Source organism: Lytechinus variegatus, chromosome 1 (genome assembly GCF_018143015.1).
Source record: "Lytechinus variegatus isolate NC3 chromosome 1, Lvar_3.0, whole genome shotgun sequence".
Classification (NCBI taxonomy): domain Eukaryota; kingdom Metazoa; phylum Echinodermata; class Echinoidea; order Temnopleuroida; family Toxopneustidae; genus Lytechinus; species Lytechinus variegatus.
The window spans coordinates 53,673,812-53,699,713 of NC_054740.1; the positions used below are offsets into that span (position 1 = coordinate 53,673,812).

Consider the following 25,902-nt stretch of genomic DNA (forward strand, 5'->3'; position numbering starts at 1 on the left):
AAAACTGCCTGCCCTTTCCCTTAAGTGCCCTATTAAAAAATGGCCTTGCCCCTTTAAATTCTTAATTCGAGCCCTGAAAGAGCAAACTAAACTTTAGAAAGAGCAAAGTAAACTTAAGAAACATACAATGTTAACATTATTCTGACATTTTTGGCTTCCCATAATATTAGTAAAACTGAACTTGAGAGTATGAGCCATTCAGAACTTTTGATTTCATCCCTGGTTTAAAGTTGCAGTTCAACTATGGCTAGCCAAAAGTGGCATAAATCTATAACAGTGCAGGTTTAGTTATCAGCTCATCAGTTATTCAGATCATTCATAAATGTCTGGGAATAATAAAAAAGGGAATTAGTTTTCTTCACCATTAAGGCATAATGAAAAAGCAAAGAGAACATAAGAAACAAACATCGTTAGCCAAAAAAATTGACACTTTTGGCTTCCTGTAATGTTAGTACAGAGTTAGACCAGCGGGCCGTTTCATGAGGCTGTTCGTACATTAAGAGCGACTTTAAGGACGACTGGTGATCCTTTCTTGTGGTAATATGTTCATTGGTGATTACTTCGCGCCTAAGAAATGTTCACCAGTCGTTCTTAAAGTCGCTTTTACGAACAGCTTTATGAAGCACCCTACTGGGCTACGTTGCATGAAAGTTACTTTTACAGTAACTTTGCCATCCAATGGTAACTGCCATGGTAACGATGCGTATCAGCCAATCAGAATCAAGGATTTCAGGGGATAAACATCGGATGGCAAAGTAAATATTATAATAACTTTTGTGCAACAGAGCCCATGGTGTATTAAAATTAAGCCAGGCTTCAGAACATGGACCATAAAGACTAACAGGCAAGAAAGGCATCCCATTTATTTGTACTGCATATTTTTTTTAAATGTCTGTGACACGTAGGCTCAGAGATTAATTCTCAAACAGGCCTTATTTGAAAAATAGACCATAGATAACCAACCAACCATCTATACGAAACAGATGAAAAGTGATATGAAGGGTGCAAATTTATAGATTTTGAGTGATCATTCTCCCTTTCTCCCGCCGTGTGGATGACGCTGATGTCATTAAATCATGAACAGAGAATTTAAAAATTTTACAATATAAAAATATTGTAACTTGGGTTTTGTATTCCTTCAGATCTTATTCAACAAATGGTAATTACAGTGGTGCTAACAAATAGTAAACTCCAACGGAAAAAGCACTCCTCCATGCTGAGTATCGAATGGAGACAACAATACTACAATGTTCAGAGAGCCCAGAGAAACAAACTTTATTGAATGTAATATTTCTTCACAATTAAATATCTAAATCATGGCAGAACTTAAACACTTAAAATATGTTCATTTTCTAGGGGGGTTCACTAACTTTTTACCACCACTGCATATTTTAGAACATTTACATTTCATCTGCTTTATTCTTGGTGGACTCTCCATATTGAGGACTGATGAAATAATTCTGGCACAGATGGTTTTCAGGAACAGGCTGCATAAGAGAAAGAGCGGTAGAGATACAATGAGATATAATGACATGTATTCCATTTTTAATGTATTGATTTATATGTAAATGCAACACTATTTGGCTTGGCCACCATGTTGTATGAGTTTTACCAAATAAACTATCTATCTATCTCAATGAAACATATGATTACGATTCTTCCAGAAATATAGAAATCAAATCAAATATTCTAGCATGTAAAAGTAGAAAAATCGTTAATTTCCTTTCACTAATACCCTACAGCATAATATTCAGATTTTAAATGCTACATGCCCTCTTTCGGCTCTACATGTAGCCAGACATAGAAGGCTCTATTTCCCGAAAATCCCTAACCCAGAGCCAATCCACCGAATGGGAGATGAGTGGATTTCAAAAAGCTAAAGATACAATCAACACAGAACATGATATCAGATGATGCCCTCAGAGAGATTTTGAAAACGATTGGGTGAAAAGAGCAATTTCGGAAAATGGAGGAAATGTTGGCAAACTCCTTGGTGAATTTCAAACTGTATAGGGGATAAGCGTCCCCTTCACACCTGGATTCGCCGCTGTGGTGAGGAGCTTGGGGGTGGGATTCGAGTCAGAGAGATGCTCCTAATTAATAGCCCAAGTAATAAGAAAAAAAATCATATGACTGTTCACTAATTGTAATCTCATAAATTGTAATACATTTGTCCACAGCTCCATCAAAAAAATCCTTGTCCTATTATTAGCTTTTACTTGAAAGTACAATGCCTGTAATCTGAAGTCTAGTTTAACTTAAACCATTGTCGAAACCATTGTTAAAGATATGGAAAGCTAAATACTTTAAAACGAGGCAAAAGCAATTTTGTGTCTTGCCCACTTATATATAGGAGTATATGTTGGTCTGAAATAGCTCAACCAGAGTACAGGTAAGTGTTTCATAAAGCTGTTCGTATTAAAAGTTAAAAGCGACTTTAAGAACGACTGGTGATCCTTTCTTGTGGTAAATGGTAGATTCATTGGCGATGGTTTAAAGCGTAAAAAGGATCACCAGTCATTCTTAAAGTTGCTCTTAACTTACGAACAGCTTTATGAAACAGACCCCAGGCCTATGACAATTTTTCCCATACCCCACCAACTGAGAAGACAGTTCGGAGATGGCTCAAGAGCAATCTTTCTTAAAACTACCTTTCCCCCTCCCCACATCCCTTCAATCTGGAATACTCACTTAGGTTTGGAAATCCACATTTCCACCGAGAATTCTAATCTGGCCAAACTCCTGCGGAGACTGGAGGGCGTTAGAGAGTACCGAGTGCGCATCGGGTGGAGAGCTATTATCGTTATCCAGTTGGGTGAAATGTATTTCAAAGTTCACATTCGCTTGCAAACCCTCTTTTCTATGAGTCAGAAAGAGAGACATGAAATGAAAATTCACTCACTTTGATTTGATTTATACTTTATGGCTGGTTTGCATGGAAAATGATCAGGGCCCCTTAACCCTAACCCTATGGGGGGGGATGGCACTTCCATTCAAGAGTGGATACCATGCGCGACCATGAGATCCCCAAAAGTACCCTAAACACGTATTTTCCATATTCTGAAAATGCACCCCTTAACAAGGATTGGCATGTACAATCCTACCCTTAACACGTATTGGAAACAAAACGATACTATTGGCAAATATTCCCTGAATTGTACCCCTAAACAAGTACAGTGATATTTCAAACACGGACGACGGTTTTACCTTTACCTACATCATTGGGTTTAGTACAGCCCAACTCGCACTAATCGTATACTCTAAACACGTAGTGTTGACCCCTGGGGCAAAAAGTACATCCTTTATAAAACAATTTAGTCTTGATTGTTTATACTCTCGCAAATTTGACCCTAAACACATAAATTTCCTAGCGAAATAGATACCCTTTTTTTATTATTTAAGTGTATTTGACACCCTTATTACATAACGTGCCCTATCTTGAAAAAGACATCCTTTTTACGTGTTTTTTTGGTCGCGCATGCCATGGTATCCAATCCGCCAATCGTAATGTAAGTGCCCCCCCCCCCGGGATCTATTTTACCTTTAATAGAGTACCGAAGTGTAACGTCATGTCCAAACAACGAACCGGCTGGTTCTTAATTGAGCCACAGCTGCCTGATCGTCTATACACATTTGTACTTGCGAAAATGGTGATGTGTGTTTTGTCCCTGGTTGTTACCATCATTCTGAGAGTCAGAACAGGGAGCCCAGGGGCCATTTTGTAAAGCTGTTCGTGGGTTAGGAGCGACTTTGGGAACGACTGGGAAACCTTTCATGTGGTATAATAAAGGATCACCAGTCGTTCTTGAGGTCGCTCCTAACTTGCGAACAGCTTTATGAAACTGCCCCTGAGGCTGCCATGACACCATGGCAACTGATGTCATCGCTTCGGTACTCCATATGTTTTTATTTATCAAAATGAAATTGGGATTCTAAGAACATTATTTATCACTCTATTCAATGACTGAAACTATTCTTCAGTCTTTCTCTATACTCTTCAGCTGTAGAATACTATGATTTTCAGTAAAATTAGAAGTCACACTTTGCCGAAATTTGCGCCATTTATGGATTACAACGATTAAAAGGAATGTAATTTCAATGCAATGCCGACTGGTAAAATGGATTTTCAGTAAAATTAGAAGTCACACTTTGCCGAAATTTGCGCCATTTATGGATTACAACGATTAAAAGGAATGTAATTTCAATGCAATGCCGACTGGTAAAATGGATGTGAAGAAGCAAAAAAAAAACCTTGATGCTGTTCGGATACAAGTTGTCATCTTACGTGCTATTGTACATATTTTTGTTTCTTTCACTCATAAATTTCTAATAAGTATATTAGGATATATTACTGCAGGAAGTCTTACCAAATATTCCATCACAAACATTTCTTTCTTTCACTGACTGAATGTTTGAGACCTTGAAGAAGATTTTTTTTTTAATTCAACACACAATGGTATACAAATAATGAATGTGTATGCGTGCAATGGGAAGAATATTTTCATGAGATGAAAGATGTAAAGTTCCATTCAACGAGGCGTTAGCCAAGTTGAATGGAACTTTTAATCTTTCATCGAATGTAAATATTCTTTCCATTGCACAAATATCTACATTCATTATTGTTTTATATAACTCATATCAGTTACAAAGTTTTTAAAAATGTAATAAAGGAATAAAAAAGATAAAGATTAGGTTGGCCTATTTCCATCAACCCCTTTTCTCTGATAAAAAATTATTGCTAGTCGGTGGATTACACCATGTATCGACAGCTCATCAGCCCTTTGCTTTCATTGTTTTGTGACGCGCATTGCTTCATGGATATGAGTCGAGTGCGCACAGTCACACATACACACACACACACAAGTAGACATACACATGATTATAATGAGGGAGCGCTAGCGCGCTTACCGTGCAATGGAAAAATAAAAAATGCACGGTCACCGTGCAATGGAAATTACAAAATGCACGCAGTAAAGAATGGACCAAATATTGATATCCAGATGCTGAAATTACATGTTACTGGTGATCAGCAGCTGGCACATCTCTGATAACTGTGTTCACACTTATTCCTATGTCATATGCATGAGGTCTACAGGGCTGAAAATATACTCACATAAATTCCTTCACGATAGTCCTTTCATAGTATGGTATGTACGTGGCTGGGTTCTTCGCATAAAAATCCATCACCTTAAAACAAGAATTGGATAATGCTCATTATTATCAAACGGTATACCCAGTTGTGGTGTGTCCGGACAGGTTGTGTGTCCGGACGATCAGTTTTAGAAAGTCATTTGGAAAAATTTACAAGCGAAGTTTCATAAATGTTTGGTACGAATGTTAGGAAATATTATAGAGAACATAATAGAAGATGATTACAATTATTGAGTTCATATTTTTATTGTAATCCAAAGACAAAAAAGATGGCTTCAAAAATATTAAGTGTCCGGACACCCGACCCCCCATCCTATATAGTTTTTTTTTAAACAATGCATTAAAAATGTATATTTCGGTCTGCACGGCTTGCCTATGCAGTACAAGAGCGTATTGAGCAAAGCACCGAAAACTGCCGAACATCCAGTATTCTGATGTAGATAACCTCGCAGTTCAATGTGTTACCGGGTAACGGGGATAATGCATTTGTGATTCTTCCTCTACGGTGGGAATTAAAGAAACAGAAGTAGCTTCCCCCTTAGCATGCTTGACTAACATATGGGTAACGGTCTCTGGATCAAACATTACTAGATATGGCATTGGAGGCTGATAGATAACCATTCAACATGCAACATGAGCTGGTTGTATGGCTATATATGGCTTTACTGTTCAGTACTTAAAAATAAAAAGGTACTGCAGGACAAGATGGCCACTCGTTTTCACAGGTCAAGGGCCATGGAACGGTTTTGAAAGTGCAGGGGGGGGGCTGAGCCAGAAGTTGGGGTGTTGACCACGCAAAAAAAATCACAATCAGATGGTGATTTTAATGTGCTTGAATCAATATGATTTCAGAAGCCATCCCGACTCCCCTCCTTCCACGGCTTGACCTGAAAGTATATTATTGCCTTCCTACAAGACTGAGGGTCAACCAGGCCGAGGATTCCTGCAGAGATGCCAACTTTTGGAAATCAGAATTAGGGAGGATTTGCAACCGCCACCAAATTATGTGCGCGTAGCGCACATCTCGAGCGCAGAGCGCTCGACCCTTGCGGCCGGGGTCCAGAAGCTCTGGGTTTCTAGATGCTCTCTGGTGCAATCTGACCCTTATTTTGGGGCATTTCACATGTTTTGAAATAAACATTGTTCCCACTTTTTTAACATTAAAAATATCAAATATGCATTTTCACATGTTATTTATAAAAAATGAGGGGACAAAAGAAGTACCTGTTCAACAACAATAATAAGGATGAATTATCATTATCGGCTATAGGCAGGTTATGTTCCACTATAAATCCAGTAAAGAAAAGCTCAGTGCTGGTCCCTTGCTTGGTGAAATAAAGACAACAGGGTACTAGTGGAGCTCGAAGATCTTGTCATCGCAATGTCCGTAGGCCTATGCCGTTTGCTCCCGAACGAAAGTGCTTCCGAATTATCATCACGACCTCCCTGCTAAACTGAAATGTCCACGCTGCAAATTGCGCAAAATGCATGGTAAATTCCTCTTTCCGACTTCCGAACACACAGGTACTGGAGACTGTATTCAGTCTTATACTTCTGAGACCATTTCTTGGTCTTCTTTTGTTGATTTTCCGCCATTTCATGTCAATATCAACCCATCAATACGCCGAAATCACACACCGATATTCCACCGCACGACTCGACAAATCCAGTGGCCGCGAGCGCACACGCCTCGCGAAGCTAGCCGGGCCTACCGGCCTGGTGCACAGTGGATTCCCGTTGGGCATATCACATGCACCAGCTTTTCGCTGCTCCTTATTTGTCTACTTTTCACACAGAATTTAGTAGCAGCGAACGTAATGGAGTTACTACATGCTAAAGTTAGCAGACGATACATGTCCTTCCAATCCAATTTGATCAATGCAAAAAAATCGTAATTTCGGGAGGATAAGGATGGTAATCGTAAGGGCGGGAGTTGGGATGAATTTTCGGGAGCCTCCCGATGAAATCGGGAGGGTTGGCATCTCTGGATTCCTGCATGTCTGTCAACATAAAAATTATTTCTGCTTAGCCTAATCTTTATAAACTATGCCCCAAATGTGCATGGTCGACTTCTACATGCATGTGGCTAACATGACTACAGCGTTTTCTAGTATTTATATTTCAGTTTACTTTGAAGATCAGGCCAAGCTGAAAATCTTTTGATGGAGAAGAATGCACATAACACACTCAACCTTACAGACCCCCAAGCATATCAAACTGAAATTCCAATGCAAGAACAGAAACCTGAGCAATATTCACGACAAAAAAGTATGAACCAGTATTTTTTGGAGTCCTTACCGCAGCAATGAATTTGTTTTCTAATTTTTTGAAGTCCAGAGATGAGCTGTTCTCCAATGCCTTTGTGTAATTCTCTGCTGTCCTGATGATACCTGCGATGATAGCACCAGGAGGGCTGGGAGCTGCAAGACGAATTATGAAGGAAAATATTAATAACAGTATTATAAGAGTATATATCGTAAGCCTCAGCAATTCTCACTTCAGTTCACAAGGAATAACTCTCCTGGATCGTGTTGCATAAAAGTCACCATCATGGTAACTTGCATGGAATCCCTGATTATGATTGGCTATTGACCCGCATTACCATGGTAGTTACCAATTGGATGGCAAAGTTACTATAATAGTAACTTTGATGCAACGGGGCCCAGTATGGCACTGCAACTTGCTCCCCTTTTTATGTCTGATACACAAGATATCTGTAGCCATTTTTTTACATACGTAGGACTGTATAGAACATTGTTGAAAGCTTTTTCTCTCCACACATGTACATGAAATGCAAATAGTATGCTGCATTGCTGCATTCTCTTCTCAAGTCATTTGACAAATAGTTTTAATATTATGCTACATTCATATTTTGTATATTTGGATTGCACATTTTATATATCGTATGGCTCAGAATGGGACACGTGTACCAGGGCCCTGCCTTACAAAGAGTTGCGATCAATCCGATCAGCCACAACTATGGACGGCCAGCAACATCAACATCTAAAATGGGAGTTTGTTCAAAATATTTTCTAGATATGATGTACAACGTATATTCATACACCCATCGTATTCTTGAAAATTCACTGTGCTTCTCTTTGTTTACAACAGACATTGTGCAAATTTCCGGTAGAAAAAAAATAATGACATCTTTGGATTTCCATAGAGTTAAGGTTGATCAGGGGAGCATTTCAACAACAGCTTTGTCTGACATGTTGTCAGATCTGATATCTATCCTAGATTTTGATTGGCTGATAGGCACTGTTACTACAGTTACTGTCGGATAACACAGGATTTGTCTGATGAAACGTCTGACAAGTCCTTGCATGAAATGCTTCCAGATTAATCTTTGTTAGGTCCAGTATTGCTAAATGGAGATGAAAGGCCTTAACTGAGCAAACATTGAAGTTCAAACAAGGCAAAAGCGATTTTGTGTCTCGCCCACTTACGAAAATTACCAGAAATATTGTGATTTACGAGGGTACGCAACAGAATTATATCGAAAGTTCATTGTGAAATGAATGGGATGGAATGACACTTGTCATAGAGTCTTGCATGTAAGCTTTAACGTTGACCAGAAAATGACCTTTGACCTTACCATGTGACCTCCGACTGCAGCATAACGTGCAGGTCCCCCAAGTCTATCTACCATCCAAGCTTGGTTGAAAAGTGATCAATGGTTGCGGAGTTAGGTGTCGTAAGAGAGTCTTGCATGTAAGCTTTAACTTTGACCTGAAAATGACCTTTGACCTTACCATGTGACCTCAGACTGCAGCATAACATGCAGGTCCCCCAAGTCCATCTACATGTACCATCCAAGTTTGGTAGAAAAGCGACATACGGTTGCGGAGTTTAAGAGAGTCTTGCTTGTAAACTTTAACATTGACCTGAAAATGACCTTTGACCTTACCATGTGACCTCTGACTGCAGCATTACATGCAGGTCCCCTAAGTCCATCTACCATCCAAGTTTGGTTGAACAGTGACCTACGGTTGCAGTTAGGTGTAAGGTGTCATAAGAGAGTCGTAAGCTTTGACTTTGAACAGAAAATGACCTCTGACCTTACCATGTGACCTCCGACTGCAGCATTACATGCAGGTCCCTTAAGTCCATCTACCATCCAAGTTTCGTTGAAAAGCGACTTACGGTTGCAGAGTTAGGTGCCATATGAGAGTCTTGCATGTAAACTTTAACGTTGACCTGAAAATTACCTTTGACCTTATCATGTGACCTCAGACTGCAACATTAGATGCAGGTCCCACAAGTCCATCTACCATCCAAGTTTGGTTGAAAAGCAACTAATGGTTGTGGAGTTATGAGTCATTAGGTTTTTGACGAACGGACAACAAACAACGGACAACATTTGGATCCCTAAGTCTCGCCTTCACCTCTGGTGGGCGAGACAAAAAAATATATGAACAAATGCTATAGGGGATATTTGCCTGGGAGTGCCAAATTTCTTTCATTGATTAAAGACAAATTAAAGGAGTTTTTGCTTTAACCCTAAAACTTAGAATTGCAAAAAAAAGTATAAGGAATTAGAGATGTGTTATTACTTAACCCGATAATCATGTGTTCATTTGAAGCAAACATGGATTCCATGAAAAAGTCTTTAAAATCAAGGCTAATTTACACAATATTGTAGAACTACGCATGAACTTGTGCTATATGATATATCCCTATTTACGCACGACTATTGACCCTTTCTTGTGCTATGATACATCCCTATGTAGCTGACTTATGTATAAGAACATGTTCCAGTCGTATGTAAAATAGTTCGTAACTTTACGGACAGCTTTATGAAACACTACCCTGGCATGGATCTACCTTTCATACAAACAAGAAACTAGATTCTTACCTGGGGCCCGTAACACAAACCTTAGCAAAGACCGTAGAACATTTTTCTATGATTAATTGCATTGACTACAATGTATTATCAATCGTGAAAATCAAGCGCACGATTAATCGCTAAGCTTTGTGTCGCGGGACCCAGGCGTCCCTGGGCATTGGTGTCTTACCTGGCGTCCCTGGCATTGGTGTCTTACTTGGCGTCCCTGGCATTGGTGTGGTATCTCCTGTTACCTCAGACTTTTGAAGTTTATTGAGTTTGCATTGTGCAACACCAAATAAGATGACAAAGAGGCCCAAAAAGAAGGCGAGAACAACAATACTGGCGATCAAGATAGGTTCTTTGTATCGGACCCAGAATTTTTCGCATGGGACACAGCAGCCTTTTTCATCATCGAGTTTCCCTTCATCTGCTCTTCCTGTCTGTGCATCTCCTCCATTGTTCTTTCCTCCTTTCTCATCACCCACCTTAGCAGAGCTCATAGACTGCATGTTCAGTTCATTTTTATTTGCTTGATCCTTGCTGCCTCCTCCTTTGTTCTCATCCATCTTCGTATCTTCTGTATTTGCCGGGACGTAATCACCTAGTCCATCGCCTGCTGGTTTGGTGTCTTTGGTTCCTGCAAGACAAAAGTCAGATGGCTTACTTGGAGGAAGACAACCAATCTTACCATAGATTCTATATGCAGTTAGTACATATGTATTCATTAGAAGGTCCAGACTAATAATAAAAGTATCAACTTCCCAACTGTGTTTTCTTCTGTTTTATGGCTTTCATTTTCATCATTATCATTGTACAAGCTATCATTATCATCTCTTCCTCCTCTTCCTCCTTCTCCTCCTTTCCATCTTCTTCTTCCCCTCCTTCTCTTCTTCTTATTTCACAGATTCTACATGCAGTCAGTACATAATTATTAATCAGAGGGTTCAGCCTAATAAAGAAATAATCAAATTCCCAACTGTGTTTTCTTCTATTTTATGGCTATCATTTTCATCATCATCATTAACATTGTACAAGCTATTCCTCCCCCTTCACCTTCTTCTCAAAATGATCACAATCAATATAATTATCATAATACTATAACACTATAATAATAATAATAATTTCCATCATCATCATCATGATTTAACACTATTTTTCAAATAATTTTCATCAACATTGCACAAGCTATCATTATCACCTCCTCCTCCCCCTTCTCCTCCTCTCTATCCTCTCCTCCTCTTCTTCTTCTTCTCCTCCTTCTTCTTCTTCTTCTTCTTCTTCTTCTTCTTCTTCTTCTTCTTCTTCTTCTTCTCCTTCTTCTTCTTCTCCTCCTCCTCCTCCTCCTCCTCCTCCTTCTCCTCCTCCTCCTCCCTCTTCTCTTCCTCCTTCTCCTCTCCTCCTTTCCATCTTCTTCCCCTCCATCTCTTCTTCTTCCTCTTATTTCACAGATTCTACATGCATTTACTACATAATTAGAGGGTCGAGCCTTATAAAAAAATTCAAATTCCCAACTGTGTTTTCTTCTGCTTTATGGCTATCATTTACATCAACATTGCACAAGCTATCATTATCACCTCCTCCTCCCCCTCCCTCTTCTCCTCCTCCTTATCCTCTCATCCTCTTCTTCTCTTCCTTCTTCTTCTTCTTTCACAGATTCTACATGCAGTCAGTACATGTAATAATTAGAGGGTCCAGACTAATAATAAAAATATCAGCTTCCAAACTGTGTTTTCTTCTGTTTTATGGCTATCGTTTTCATCATCATCATTGTGTGTATGTTTTTTTTTAATTAATATAACTTCCTCATTAATCAGTTTGATTGAAGAGTATGGTAAACGAGGGAGGAAAAAATAATCTTGAAAAACTTGAGTTTTATATACAGATTATAAGTGTATTTACGTAATTCAGATTTTTGCTGTTGTTGTTGTACCCGGATTCTGTTCTGTATTAATCCCTTCGTGATTATAAGTTCTTAAAGAAATGTGAGCAGATTGATTCTAAGTTTACATTTGAAATTCATATATATTCCAATTCTTACCATGTTAAAAGGTTTATCCGTAAACTTGAAACAATTATGTTTTAATGATGTCATGTTATATTCATTCTTACATGTGATATGAGGTAGAAATAAATATGATTTAAACCAAAAAAAGTATTAATAAAAAATTATCATTGTTCAAGCTATCATTATTTATCACCTCTTTCTCCCCCTTCTCCTTCTTCTCAAAATTATCACAATCACTATAATTATCATTATCCTTTCCATCATCATCATGAATTAACACTATTTTTTAGTGTACAGTTGTATGAAAATCTATAACTCTGCTCTGAAATTAATACTTGAATTCAGCCTTTTGCCCAAGAACTTAACTCATGTTTTACAGGAAAAGGATGTGTGATGCTTGACTATTCTTCCTGCTTCAAATTTAAATAAACACAGCAGACTTTGCAAAAACAAAAAAAATAAGGCATATTTCCTTGTCAAATATTATTGTGTCAAATGACACAACTATCTTCAAATCAAATGGCAACCAATTCGAAGACGGTGTCATCATTGAAACTGTGTATTTTACATGTGTATACAGGCTATGTATTTATGTAAACATGGTATAAAAGTTATAGTTTTCATTAATCCCCCGCCCAAAAAAGGCATGTAACTATTCAAATTTTTAAGTTTATATCTGAACATGCATGCCTTTAGACCATTATGATGTGAAGACTATAGAATTCAATAATGTCCAAGTTTTATGAACTAGACCAAAACACAGAGTTATGTGGTAATTCAACAAATACCCCCAACATGGCCAAAGTTCATTGACCTTAAATGACCTTTGACCTTGGTCATGTGACCTGAAACTTGCACAGGATGTTCAGTGATACTTGATTACTCTTATGTCTAAGTTTCAGATCCACAAACTTTCAAAGTTATGATGGTAATTCAACAGATACCCCCAACATGGCCAAAGTTTATTGACATTTGACCTTGGTCATGAGACCTGAAATTTTCAAAGAATGTTCAGTGATACTTGATTACTCTTACATGTATTTCCAAGTTGCATGGACTAGACCGATAAACTTTAAAAGTTATGATGGTAATTCACCAAATACCCCCAACTTGGCCAAAGTTCATTGACCTTAAATAACCTTTGACCTTGATCATGTGACCTGAAACATGAATCAGATCAATAAACTTTTAAAGTTATGATGGTAATTCAACAAATACCCCCCATTTGGCCAAAATTCATTAACCCTAAATGACCTTTGACCTTGGTAATGTGACTCAAAACTCAAGCAGGATGTTCAGCAATACTTGATTAACCTTATGTCTACGTTTCATGAACTAGGTCCACATATGATGACATTTCAAAACTTTTAAAACCTTAGGTTAAGATTTGGTGTTGACACCGCCGCCATTAGAAAAGCAGCGCCTAGAGTCTCAATCTGCTTCTGAGACAAAAATGAAACATTTATGATTTTATGTGATAACATCAGAGGGAAAGTGAGGATGTGACATCATTAGCCCACCTAATGAATATTCATGATGATGTGCATATATCTGTTTTCACAAAATATTGATAAACTTCAAAATTCAATAACTTCACTATCTGCTATCCATTTTGATCAAATTTTCAGCATTTTGCTCTGTGAATTTTACACTATTTATTTAGATATAAATATTTTCAGCCTGGACCATCCCTTAAAGTGCCCATTTACAATATGGCCTCCCCCCCTCCCCCTTGAATTCTTAATTTGAGCCCTGCATGTGGTTCATTGTGAATCACACTTGCACAAGATGAAATATGGAGCGTTGTGGCCCAGTGGATTAGTCTTTGGACTTTGAAACAGAGGGTCGTGGGTTCGAATCCCAGCCATGGCGTAATTTCCTTCAGCAAGGAACTTATCCACATTGTGCTGCACTCGACCCAGGTGAGGTGAATGGGTACCCGGTAGGAAGAAATTCCTCGAATGCTCGAGCGCCCGATCAAGGTAGCCGTGCTAAAGCCGGGGTAATAATAGCAGGGCCCGCTGGGAGAACAGTTTTCGGAACTGAAGTGGCTACCCTGGGTAAATATGCCGCTATTATTATTATTATTAAATATATTGAACACTACTGTTAGAACAAAGTTGCTACAGGGCAAATTACATGTAACTTTGTTGAATGTAGAAAAAAAATAACTGTTTCAGAAGACATGAGAGGAATGCTGTATTTCTTCCTTTAAGTGTATTTACAACTATACCTGAACTTTTTTAGATGATATTGGAATAAAAAGTAGTGAACAAATATTACATCATGGTTTGTCATGCCAGAGAGCAAGCAGCAGGTAAACCTCATGGGTAGGGTATGTAGTCCTGTGGAGCAGCATGCAACACACATTTATCCATAGGTCTTCTCAATAGATTTACAGCCAATTTATAATCTCAGGATTGCAGTTGCAATATTATTTTATTTGGAATAAAAATTGATTAAATGAAATTTAGTTAATGCATGCAACCCATGCAAAAGATGTTTGGGGGGATTATGTCCCTCTCCCAGGAACTCCTTGGGTTAACACATTTCTCAGGGACTCAGTTTTCTGTGAGGGGAGCAATAAATAGCGTTCCTAAAAGTTTTAAAGTTGATATATAAGAAGAAAATAAATAACCATAAATTTGGTATCCAAGCAAAGCCTACATCCTTACTATAATTTGGCTAATCTTGTGTGTCCTTCCGTTTGTTTGAAGCACGTTTTCTCCGTGGTTTTCCACTCAATGGAGCTGGAATTTTTTCTAAACATGGTTAAATTGTTCACAGATTGTCATGACGGGGGTTGTTTGTGGTATTTTGGTCGCATTATTTAAAGTTTTTTGACAATTCGTAACTTTTTGGCATTCCTTTTCGCCGCCCTGAGTATAGCTTCGAAATTCCCAGTCCCTTTTACCTCTCTCGGGTCAGCGAAATACAAAGCACGGTATACGGTACGTACTTACACTCATGCGCTGGCTGCATGTATATATGCATGTGTAGCGCTGCTGAAACATAAACAACATACCGTAATCGGCCGATATGTCCTCAGTGGTTACCGTACAAAATGTGGGCAGTTGTCACAAAGATGTTAACCCTATTCTGACTTGGCTTTTTGAAAACAAGTGTTGACTGGGGGTTTGCTGGGGGGTGAGGGTCTACATCTAATGTTTCTGCCCAGTTTCATTAACACATCCTTTGTATTTAATCCTATATTTTAACAGATTGGGCTACCTGCTACTCAACGCTCCAAAACTGTGCCAGTGCTCTGTTGTACACAGTTGAACAGTGCATGGTTAGTATTTTGACGTAAAATGTAATATTTATATTGAATGATTGATGCCGCAGTAAATCTAAATTCCAACATATGATGAAGTTGTTTGGTTGAGTCAGATAATCAACTCAGTGCTAAGTTCCAAAACCCAAAATTAAAATTGTCTTAAATAGATTTGCTATTAACCCTTTTATTCAAAGGCAAATTTGAGCAGATTTTCTTCTGCAAATTGGCAACACTGGCATTTTTTTTGCTACACATATTTTGTTTGACATGTATTCTACAAAACTCTGTTGTACATATGTAGATGTTTATTAAAAATGTAGATATGAATAATACAGTGTAAAAATGGTTTATCGCTTCAACAGCCAATACCGTGTATAACAGACATACGGGACCTTATGCATTATGCCATCTCAAATATTATGATCTTTTCATCTGTATACTGTTGTAGCATATCTTGCCTATTTGAATGAAATTATAATCAGTGAAGATGCCCATATAACTTTTAAAAGACACAATAATTCCATACTACATTTACAGTGTACTTTCTAAGATTTTTATCAATTATTTCAATGCATAACTATTTGATCCACCAGTAAAAAAAAATATCTAAAACCATTAAAAAAAAAATTAAATGCCTATGTAAGCCATACAAATCTTATCTTTTTATCACAATTAACATCTAAAAATCTTTTCTCTCTCTTCATCTCTCTCTCTGATTTTCCCACTGCATGTCTCTCTCATTTTCCCCACTATCTCTCTCTCTCATTCATTTTCCCGTGTGGGTCTCTTTCATTTTCCCCTCTGTCTCTCTGTCATTCATTTTCCCCTCTCTCTCTCATTTTTCCCATTCTCTGTCTCTCATTTTCCTCACTGTCTGTCTGACTCATTTTTCCCACCACTGTTTCTGTCTCACTCATTTTATCACCCCCCCCCCCCTTTCTCTCACTCTCACTTCTTTTCGACATCCTGCCATACTTATATATGATTGAGCAACCTTTAATTTAAAAATTACAAACAACTGCAGTCTAATGTGCATTGTAAGGTACATGTGCAATGTACTTACATATTTATTTCCGACCCAATACATGTAATCATAACATTTCTATATCACAATAATTGCCTCTTGACTGCTTACTGAATACACCGTGTTCTAATACATTTTTCCATTTTATAGTTAGATTTGGATTTCACTCTGTAATGATTATTGAAGTTCTTCCTGCAGTTCAACCCAAGATGCTTAACTTAATTGAACCTCCTATCTATATTGAAAGAGAAGTCTGCTATAAATCAGTTGTCTAAATATATTTCATCAATAAACTGCTCGGCTTTCAGTGTAAATAGGCAGTCTAGCTGAACATACAAGAATGTCACCCCCTCCCCTCCCCCCCACACACTTTGATAAAGAAAAATGACTCCTACCCCCTGTGCTGCCACGGGTAATTGCTGCTAGTCTTTTATGACCTGCTCATCGACATATTAAATCACAAAAATCTTCTGGCTTCTTGATGTCTTCAACTGAAATGCCCACAAATAGCCTCTTCCATGAGCATGAAAACTCTGCATCGAAAGTGGGCCAATTCGTGTGACGTCACATCATGCCTTTGCTCACCGGCTGAGCACCCCACTGAGCACAGAAAACAATGCAAGAGCTAATGACAAACTTTGTTATGTGATTTTAAAAAGGTTGAAAGTTATAACCCGAAACCCTACATGTATATACAATTGTTCATATATGTAAGTAGTTCAAACAATGAATAACATTTTCTGACTTAGATTTGTGAGATACAAGTGCTTACGATGGGTTACTTGATGTTTTTACGAAGTATTTCTTTCTTTCTTTCTTGCTGACTGACGAGATTGCCCATGTTTTCTCTAGATCCAGTTGTTGTTGTTTTTTTTGCAATAGCACACCAAATTTTGTTTAAATCCATTCAATATTTTTTAAGTTATTGCATGGAAACCAACTCGCATATCTAATGAGCTGTGACCTGCGGACTCCGAATTCAAACTTAGCCTGTATTTTGGTATCACTACCTACACACTAAATTTTTTATAATCCATTAATAATTATTTGAGTTATTGCACAGAAACCAACTCGCATATTTAAAGGTCAAGTCCACCTCTGAAAAATGTTGATTTGAATCAATAGAGAAAAATCAGACAAGCACAATGCTGAAAATTTCATCAAAATTGGATGTAAAATAAGTTATGCCATTTCAAAGTTTCGCATATTTTTAACAAAATGGTTATATGAACGAGCCAGCTACATCCAAATGAGAGAGTCGATGACGTCACTCACTCACTATTTCTTTTGTTTTTTATTGTTTGAATTATACAATATATCAATTTCTACGAATTTGACGATTAGGACCTCCTTGCCTGACGCACAAAACGTTATTGGAATTCCACGTGTTCAAGGAGGAATGAAACTTCATTTCACATGACAATGACGAGAAAATAAAAATATTTCATATTTCATATAATAAAATACAAAAGAAATAGTGAGTGAGTGATGTCATCAACTCTCTCATTTGGGTGTAACTGGCTCGTTCATATAACTATTTTGTTGAAAATAAGCGAAAGTTTAAAATGCCATAACTTTTTTATTTTACATCCGAGTTTGACGAAATTTTCAGTGCTATGTTTGTTGAATTTTTCTCTTTTTATTCAAATCGAGTTTTTGTTGGGGTAGACTTGTCCTTTAATGAGTTGTAACCTTTGAACTGCAGACTCAGAATTCGTACTTAGCCTGTATTTTGGTGTCATCTGCCTACACACCAAAATTTTTTAAAATCCATTAAATGTTTTTCGAGTAATTGCGAGGAAACCAAGTAGGCGGAGAGGATGGACAGACAGACAGGCATTATGCTTAATGCCCCCTCCAGACTTCGTCTGCGGGGGCATAAAAAACGTCAGCTTAGAACCAACAGACAAGGAATCTTGGCTAAAACTTGAACTAATCGGCTAATTATGAGGAATATTTTCAAAATATTAGAATATGAAGCTTGTCTCGTTGATATCTTAGGCAGTCACGCAGGATGATGAGAACAATATGATCACAGATCAGTCATCAATTCACTAGTCACTTCCCAAATCCCCCATGCACCCTATGTACTTATGTGTAAACATTTCTAACCTTGTTTCCCCATTTCATTCCATCAGCTAATCGTTAATATGTGATGAAATACAAAGAAATATCAACAGCATGTTACTTCGTTATTCTTTCTCTGAATAAAGTAAAAATCTTTAAAAAAAAAAAACGTGCTTCCAGGGCAAAATATAGCCTTTGCTGTTGGGAGAGTATGTGGGTTTGTACTGTGCTTGTTCAAAACTCAGAAACACGATTACGATGCCACTGCAAGACGTCAAATGAAAGGGCCTTTTATCTGTGAGTAAAATTGCGTTTACAGCTCTCATATGTGGGTGGCGGGTTGTTGGTTAAATCGCGCTACCAGAAATGTATTGAGGGGAGCACTGGCGAGCAATTGCTCTCGCTCCCCTTAAAACTGAGTCCCTGATTTCTAAAAGTTTTATTCAGAACTACAGACTGTCTTTGTTACTGATTTGAACTGTTTACATCAAAAAAAATTTCAAAAGCTTGAAAAATTATTACATTAAAAAAAAAATTGCATAAATAGGGATATCAGACCTGCTTCCATGACGTTGATCTGATGTACAGAAGGATTACCAGTCTGAGAATCGTCCGGGGCACTATGTGCGCTTTTTCCACTGTTCATTCAGCAAATTAAGGTCAATCCAATCGGAAGAGCAAGTCCTCTAAATGCGTCTGCTGTTATTCACTGCAATGGGTAAAGTTAAGAGGGATGGGGCAATGGTTTAGAACATTGGCTTTACGGGTTAGGGCTGTCAACATTGCGTCTAATAGCAGGTGATATTTCTAAAAAGCTTGCAAGGAAAACAATAAATGCACATGAAACATACATGTCACAGAAAAGCTGTTTGCAGATTATGATTTGCAACTAAAGCTACATGTAACAATCACACATAGAATATGATATGAAAGATTAAAAGTTCTGAAAAAATGAGACCATTTACAGTATAATGGTGCCTTTTCTGAATAAAAGCTATTCAACTGAAGCTAGTCACTATATATAGCATACACTCTTAATTGGTAATAAACTAAATGAAGCAAAATCTCCTCATTCATCCAGTCATGTTCAACATTAATCTTTTTTAAAGTTAAATAAAATACATGTCATTTTCACAAACAAAAAAAATTTTTACAATTTGGGGCTACTTTACACAATTTACTGCCTGAATCTCCAACATTTGATAAGCTAGTTTAACATCGCAATAAATGAGAAATATCAAGTGTTTCTTTTTTTAGTTTTCTGGGCTATCTAAGCATTTTTGTACACAAAATTGCACTGATGAGCCCCCACATACATGTAATATCCATATGTATTTTCATCATATTTTGAACCAAGTTATTTTAGCACCTAAACATTCCTAAAATGCAAAAAAAAATATCATGGGTTCATGTGCTTGATTTCGGCTATCAAGCTTTTGAGTAAAAAAATATACAGTTAAATAATTGGGGAATTGTTAACACACATGTTGGTTGCTTGTATTCCGCGGTCACAATGTTAACTGATATATATTAAATCACTGCTTTTGTTAAAAGATGTGAGTTCGGATACTTAATCTCGATTACTCAAGCAATTTCCTAAAGAACTTATGAACTAATAAAATTTATGCTCTTTGCTGTAAAAATCAACACTTTGTTTGTGTCATCAAATGTTAGAAAGACAAGACAAACAATGGGAAATATCACACGATGCTACAATTTTGGAAAGTTGCCATACATGTATGTATCAATTATCAATATGAGCGATCACACAGGTTTTTAGAAGAAAATATTGGCCTACCGGTACACACATCAAGAGCTCGACAAGCACCCTAGACACATGCTAATGTTTTCTGCCATGCCATGCAAAGTTTGAAAATCTGCATTAATAATAAGGTCAGTACATCTAAAAATACATTAAATTTAATAATGACACTGCAAGAAAAATTGCACCGCAGTTGACATGCACTTGTCAAAAGCCGGGGGGGGGGGGGGGGGGGGGGGGGGGGCAATCACACAAAATTAGCATTTCACAAAAGCTGTCCTAAGCCTGGCACATACTGCATGATCCGATATGTTCTAATGTCTTCAAATCAAATTCACATTTTGCATTATATACGAAACTGAATGAAAGTTCCACATGGTATTTACTGATGTTCAACAAATATGCTGAGAATTTAGAATAAGATCAGATGTCTCCTTTGCTGCAAACTCATTGGCCGGAGATAACTCCAAATTTGCTTCAATTTATAAAAAGTTAAAATCACAGCTGATGATACCATCATTACGATTTTAAATTGACTTTTTTTTTATTTCTACATTTCCTACACAGAAGCTAAAGATTCACTGGAATTTTCATTTCAATTTCAGTATTCATACAACTATTCAAAAGTTTAATTCTTTAAATTTTAAGTGGGAACTGGAAATGGGAATGCTCATACAATTTATTTAAAATTCAGATCACAGTGGATCAAGTGCACTGGATTTTACATATAATAATACATTACAGACTTCTCAGCTCTTGGTTTTTGCATTCTGTTATTTTTACATTTAATGTCATCTTTCTCTTGCAAATTCTTCCTCTTCTGTATAACTAGAGCATTTTTGCAAGGAGTGAATTTAAACAGCTCAATTAGACCTATGTAGTCCTATATCTTTTACGATTTTCATTTCTCGAACGTAGACGGCTTGCGATCATGCAGCCGCCATCAGGGGGTTAACCATTGAAAAAAACCTGACGGGGCTCTTCAATTTTTGTCTTTATTACATAATGTAGTATAAAGGAACCACTGGGCTGTCTCTGTGCATGAAGAGTGAGCAGCACTAGGAATGTGAAATTATAAGAACCCCGTACTACAATAATATATAAAAAAACTGGACCAAAATTAAGATTAATAGGCCTATTCCATTTTGGCCTTAAATGCACCAAAACAGAAAAAAAAAACTTAAAAGGAAAAAATAGCATTTTCATTTCTGTGGGTGGAGTCTGTCATGATTTTCAGAACTAAGAAGATGGCAGCTTACACAGTCCAACGAACAATTGGAATCTCAAAATGAAGATATTGATTTATATGGCCAGTTTCAAGGCGGAAATTTAGGGTAAGAAATTAGTCCAAATATCATTACGGCACTCAAGTCATAGCCATAATTTAATACTACGAATAGGCCTAGGTTATGTACGTTAGTAATAATTACAAAGTGGTTTTATCAGGTTTTTTAAAACTTGTCTAGTACTATTTTTGCCATTGAGCATGTTGAGACTTTTGAGTCCCTGGACCTGGCTGTACAAAGGAGTTCAGCAAAACAACCAATATACATGTAACACAGACCAAAGCTTTTGGTCTATAATTACCTAGCCTCTTGTTGAGGCCCTGGCGGCTGCTTCCCGAGCAAAGCGAGGTATTTCCGAATAAGGCCTGGCGCGAGCCAGGGTCTTCTGACATCTGGGCTGAATTATATATTAGTGAGGAACGTCTTCCTAATGAATATACACGAGTCGTAATACCACCGGTCAACTAGTAAACCAATGAAATTGAATTTCGTCTGGGGTTCGAAATACTGTAGTCAACGTAGGTTACTGTGTTGGGCAATGTAATTGTTAGATTATTACGAATTTTAGTTGATATCACTTATTTTGTCAAAAATAAAGTGTCAAAAATAATATCAATATTCGATCGGATTTCAATTTCATCTCGTCCCAGCCTTTGCTACATCGTGGCTACATCGACTACATGAATTCATTGAATGCTTTTCTGACACTCCCGTAGATCGAGCGAATTGAGAAAATTATTCAAAGATCACGTTGATAATGACAAAGCCAAAGGAATGGATTGACATAATGTCCAACTCATTTATTTACAGCATAATGATTTATTCACATAAAAAATTATATTCCGATTTTACTCCATAATTTCCAAAGTCTTGATCTCTACATCGATCTTTTGAAAGTATTGATTAATTTCGCGACGGTGTGCCTACCAAGTTCTGTATCACTGCACTAGCGCTCGCAACGACCACATTCAGGAAACAAATCGCACATGGCATCAAAATCCTTGATCTGGGGATCCGAGTCTTCCAGAATTAGATGGGATCCAAAACTAATTCAGTTTGAATGTTTTTTTTTTAGATATTCATTGAATCTGTTATAATTTTCATAAGTAATATTCATTCACATATGTTATCATTACAACTCATCTTTTTAATGTGACTGATACGTATATACAGTGTATTTTATATGTATTGTTCTTTATTGCTCATGGCCTGCCAATTGAATAATGAGCGCACCTGTCACGGTCCTGAGAAATGTTTTTAATCATCACTGTGAATGCTTTATGAATTTGTTGTACTGCTTAACAACTACGATTTGAAATAAAATATCATTTGAAATTGATTTGTGTGAAGGAGAAAGAAAGAATAAAGGGGGGGGGGGTCTTGGGCAATGTAGATGAAAATGATGGGATGTTTGTGACTTTATCATGGGGGAGGGGATTGGCGAGAACGTTGACTAGTCCACCACACCATGTCCACTAATATTCTGCAGGGGATTCAATTAATTTCAGGACACTAAAGGGGATATAACCAGCAAAATGGTACAAGCAGTGGTACCGGTACTACTATAATTACCCTATCAATCACTCTGCCACACTATTCAACAATCCATTCACTGCACTGCCGTTTATTTTGTCCGTGCTTGTCTGTAGCTGCACTACTGCTGGTGACAGTCAGCTTTCCATGAAGGCTACTACTATTAGTATTATTGGTGCACGCACTTCATTTACACGCGTAGCCTCCGAAAAAACACAGTTTCGTGATATAATAGTTGAAAATGCACAGGAGCTAAATCCCGGTTACCTGTACAGAACCACTTGTTAACTGCTACCACCCTGCCTGTGGGGAATCTACAGGTACAGGTAGGACTATGGTATGCCAATGTTGTACAGAGCACACACTTTAAAAAATCATTAAAATATCAGCTTTTGTGACCAAAATTACTAATTTCCATACAGTTGCAATTTATTTTTCATTAGTAACTTGTGAATAATATTTGTATTCACCAGAGCGCTCAAAAACTTGAATTTGGGGCATATTTTTTGGTACGCCCTCTATTGGTGGAAAGTAATATGGCAAGAAAATTTTCATTTTTTGATCTCTATTTGAATTAAGAAAAAAATAATTGAAAGAATCAAATTTAAATAAGAGTCAAGTTGTATGAATAATAGGTGTAATGGAGACTGTCAGTGTAAAAAAATCAAGCATTTGCCCCAAATAAAAAGAGAAAATAAGCCAAACATTGCCACTCTTATTTTGCCACACATGGAGATATAATTATAAGTGAGAACAAGGTTATATCATAGCCTTGTGCATTGAATGAGTGTACAGAACCATAGTTGCGCGATGTAATGTCATACAACTCGAGCTAACTTCACGATAGGACAGAAGAAGAGAGGTGATTTGCACGATAATATCATACCATATATCCTCTAAGACTAAGTTAATACAAATTGAAAAATAACTCACCGATACAAGTTTTACTCATGAACTGTGAAGTCCGATCTGAATAATGAGCTCGCTCGCAAATCTCAGTCACAGTTGCACTTAGCTTGCCGTTCCACGGCTACGCGCGATACGTCAGGCAACATTCAGGAGTTGGGATGGGCGCGGCATGCGCAATGCACGTACGTACGATCTTTGGTATGATGCGTCATCGGTCATGGGGATTTCCCAAAAAAGTCTTCTCCCCCGGCCCCCCAAGGCAAAGAAACGTGGATGGGGCGGTTCAAATCGGTTTATTGCCATTTCGTCCACTGCCATTTAGTCCAATACCCACATGGTCTAATGTCATTTCGTCTACCATCAGTTGGTCCACTATCCACATGGTCCAATTACCATTTCGTCCAATCACCATTTCGTCTAATAGCCATTTCGTCTAATAGCCATTTCGTCTATTATCATTTGGTCTAATAGCCATTTGGTCTAATGGTATTTTTTGCCAATTGGTCCAATAGCCACTTTGTCCACTATCATTACGTCTATTCCCATTTGGTCTAATAGCCAAATGGTCTAAAGGCAAATGGTCTAATAACCACTTGGTCTACTTTCATTTCGTCCATGTTCCATTTGGTCTAACTGCATTTGGTCTACTATCACTTGGTCTAAACTCATTTCGGCTAACAATCATTTGGTCTAATTGCCATTTGGTCTAATAGCCAATATGTCCAATTGCCATTTTGGCTAATATTCATTTCGTCTAATACGCATACTGGTCTACTATGCTGCACTAGCGCCCTCTACGACCCGAGTCGACTCTATTCGCGATTGTGGGCCTAATTAATTACCAATTCTCTTCAACTTCTTGATTTATTTTATCACTGTCAAGGGCGCCGGAAGCGGAAGGGGGGGGCAGGGGGGGCACTTGCCCCCCCCCAAAGAAAATTTTTGGGGGGCAAAACGAGATTTTGCCCCCCCCCCCAATGTGCCCCCCCTAAAAGTAGAAAAATGATATTATTTAAGGACAAAAGTAAACGATGAAGGCACTTTTCTGCCTAAGAATTGTAATTTCTTTTGTCAAAAGTGAAAAAATTTCGCCCCTGACGGGGCAATTACACATCTTAATAAGCCTTGCGTCTTTTGACGAACATGTCCCTCTGTGAAACATACCTTTGATAAGCCCCTTTTCCATCTTATTACAGTGTGATAACGTCCACAGAGAACAAGACCGCTAGAAGACTTTTGAAAGACCATGAATTTTGGTTGATCTTTCAGAGGTCTCTCAATGAACCTACAATGGTCTTTGAGGTCTTACACGAGTCCTGACCAATCTTTCAGTGGTCTTCGTGGTCTTCATGGGCTCCAAAACTTTTCGAAACGGTTCAAAACAGTCTTACAACGGTCTTACAGGAAAATTGTCTTTCAGCAGTCTTTCAGCGGTCTTTCGATGAACTTTCAAAGGTCTTCATAGTCTTTCAATGATCTTTCGGCAGTCTCTCAAGATTTTTGCGGAGATCACTGTAAGACCCATGAGAGATTATTGAAAGATCATTGAAAGACCATTGAAAGACCAGGCAAAGTCCATGGAAAGAATTCTGAAAGATCACTTATTGCATAAAAATAATATCTCTGAAAAACCATTGAAAGATCTCGAGAGGACTAGTCTAAGACCAGTACGACAAGAAATATCCATCAGTCTTTCAGAGTTCTTTGAGGGGTCTTTCTGAGCCATTCCACAGAGATGACAAATTTCATTGATCTTGAAAACCGCTGTAAGACCTCACCAATTTTAAGTCTTTCAGTGGTCTTTCAATGGTCTCCGTTCTGTGGAATGGGGGCCTATTAATGAATACATTTCAGACTAAAAAATTTGCATGCTGGCTGTGTCGGCTAACAAACGCGCGGTCGCCCAGAAACGCTCAGACCGGGGTGGTGTTTCATCAATATTTTCGTCCGACAAGTTCTGACAACTGTCTGACATGATCTGACAACTTTCCTGTATTCTGATTGGTTGAGAAGCATTGTTACCATAGTAACTGTCGGATAAAACAGGACTTGTCAGA

General features: G+C 37.8%; 1 protein-coding gene across 3 annotated transcripts; it reads right to left on the reverse strand.

Moving 5' to 3' along the window:
• Positions 1-23,965, reverse strand: LOC121416773. Of its 3 annotated transcripts, none has more exons than XM_041610255.1 (7): positions 23,870-23,961; positions 18,914-19,064; positions 10,170-10,619; positions 7,450-7,571; positions 5,114-5,187; positions 2,692-2,860; positions 1-1,487 (listed from the first exon to the last, which is right to left on the reverse strand). In XM_041610255.1, exons 2-6 carry the CDS (start codon positions 18,999-19,001, stop codon positions 2,692-2,694), a joined length of 903 nt encoding a protein of 300 aa, XP_041466189.1. In that variant the 5' UTR covers positions 19,002-19,064; positions 23,870-23,961; the 3' UTR covers positions 1-1,487. The 3 variants fall into 3 exon arrangements, with proteins under 3 accessions (XP_041466189.1, XP_041466182.1, XP_041466196.1); XM_041610248.1 differs by lacking the exon at positions 23,870-23,961 and adding an exon at positions 21,705-22,029; XM_041610262.1 differs by lacking the exon at positions 18,914-19,064 and having other exon boundaries at positions 23,870-23,965.
• Positions 23,966-25,902: the final 1,937 nt, after the last annotated feature.

Bases quoted from the DNA above. Each gene is read 5' to 3' on its own strand.
- LOC121416773 (XM_041610255.1), bottom strand. From the start codon at position 19,001: ATGAACAGTGGAAAAAGCGCACATAGTGCCCCGGACGATTCTCAGACT. The intron at 5,188-7,449 runs GTAAGGACTCCA...TCTTGTTTTAAG, and splicing joins AAAACAAATTCATTGCTGCG to GTGATGGATTTTTATGCGAA. The intron at 2,861-5,113 runs GTGAGTATATTT...TCTGACTCATAG, and splicing joins ACTATCGTGAAGGAATTTAT to AAAAGAGGGTTTGCAAGCGA.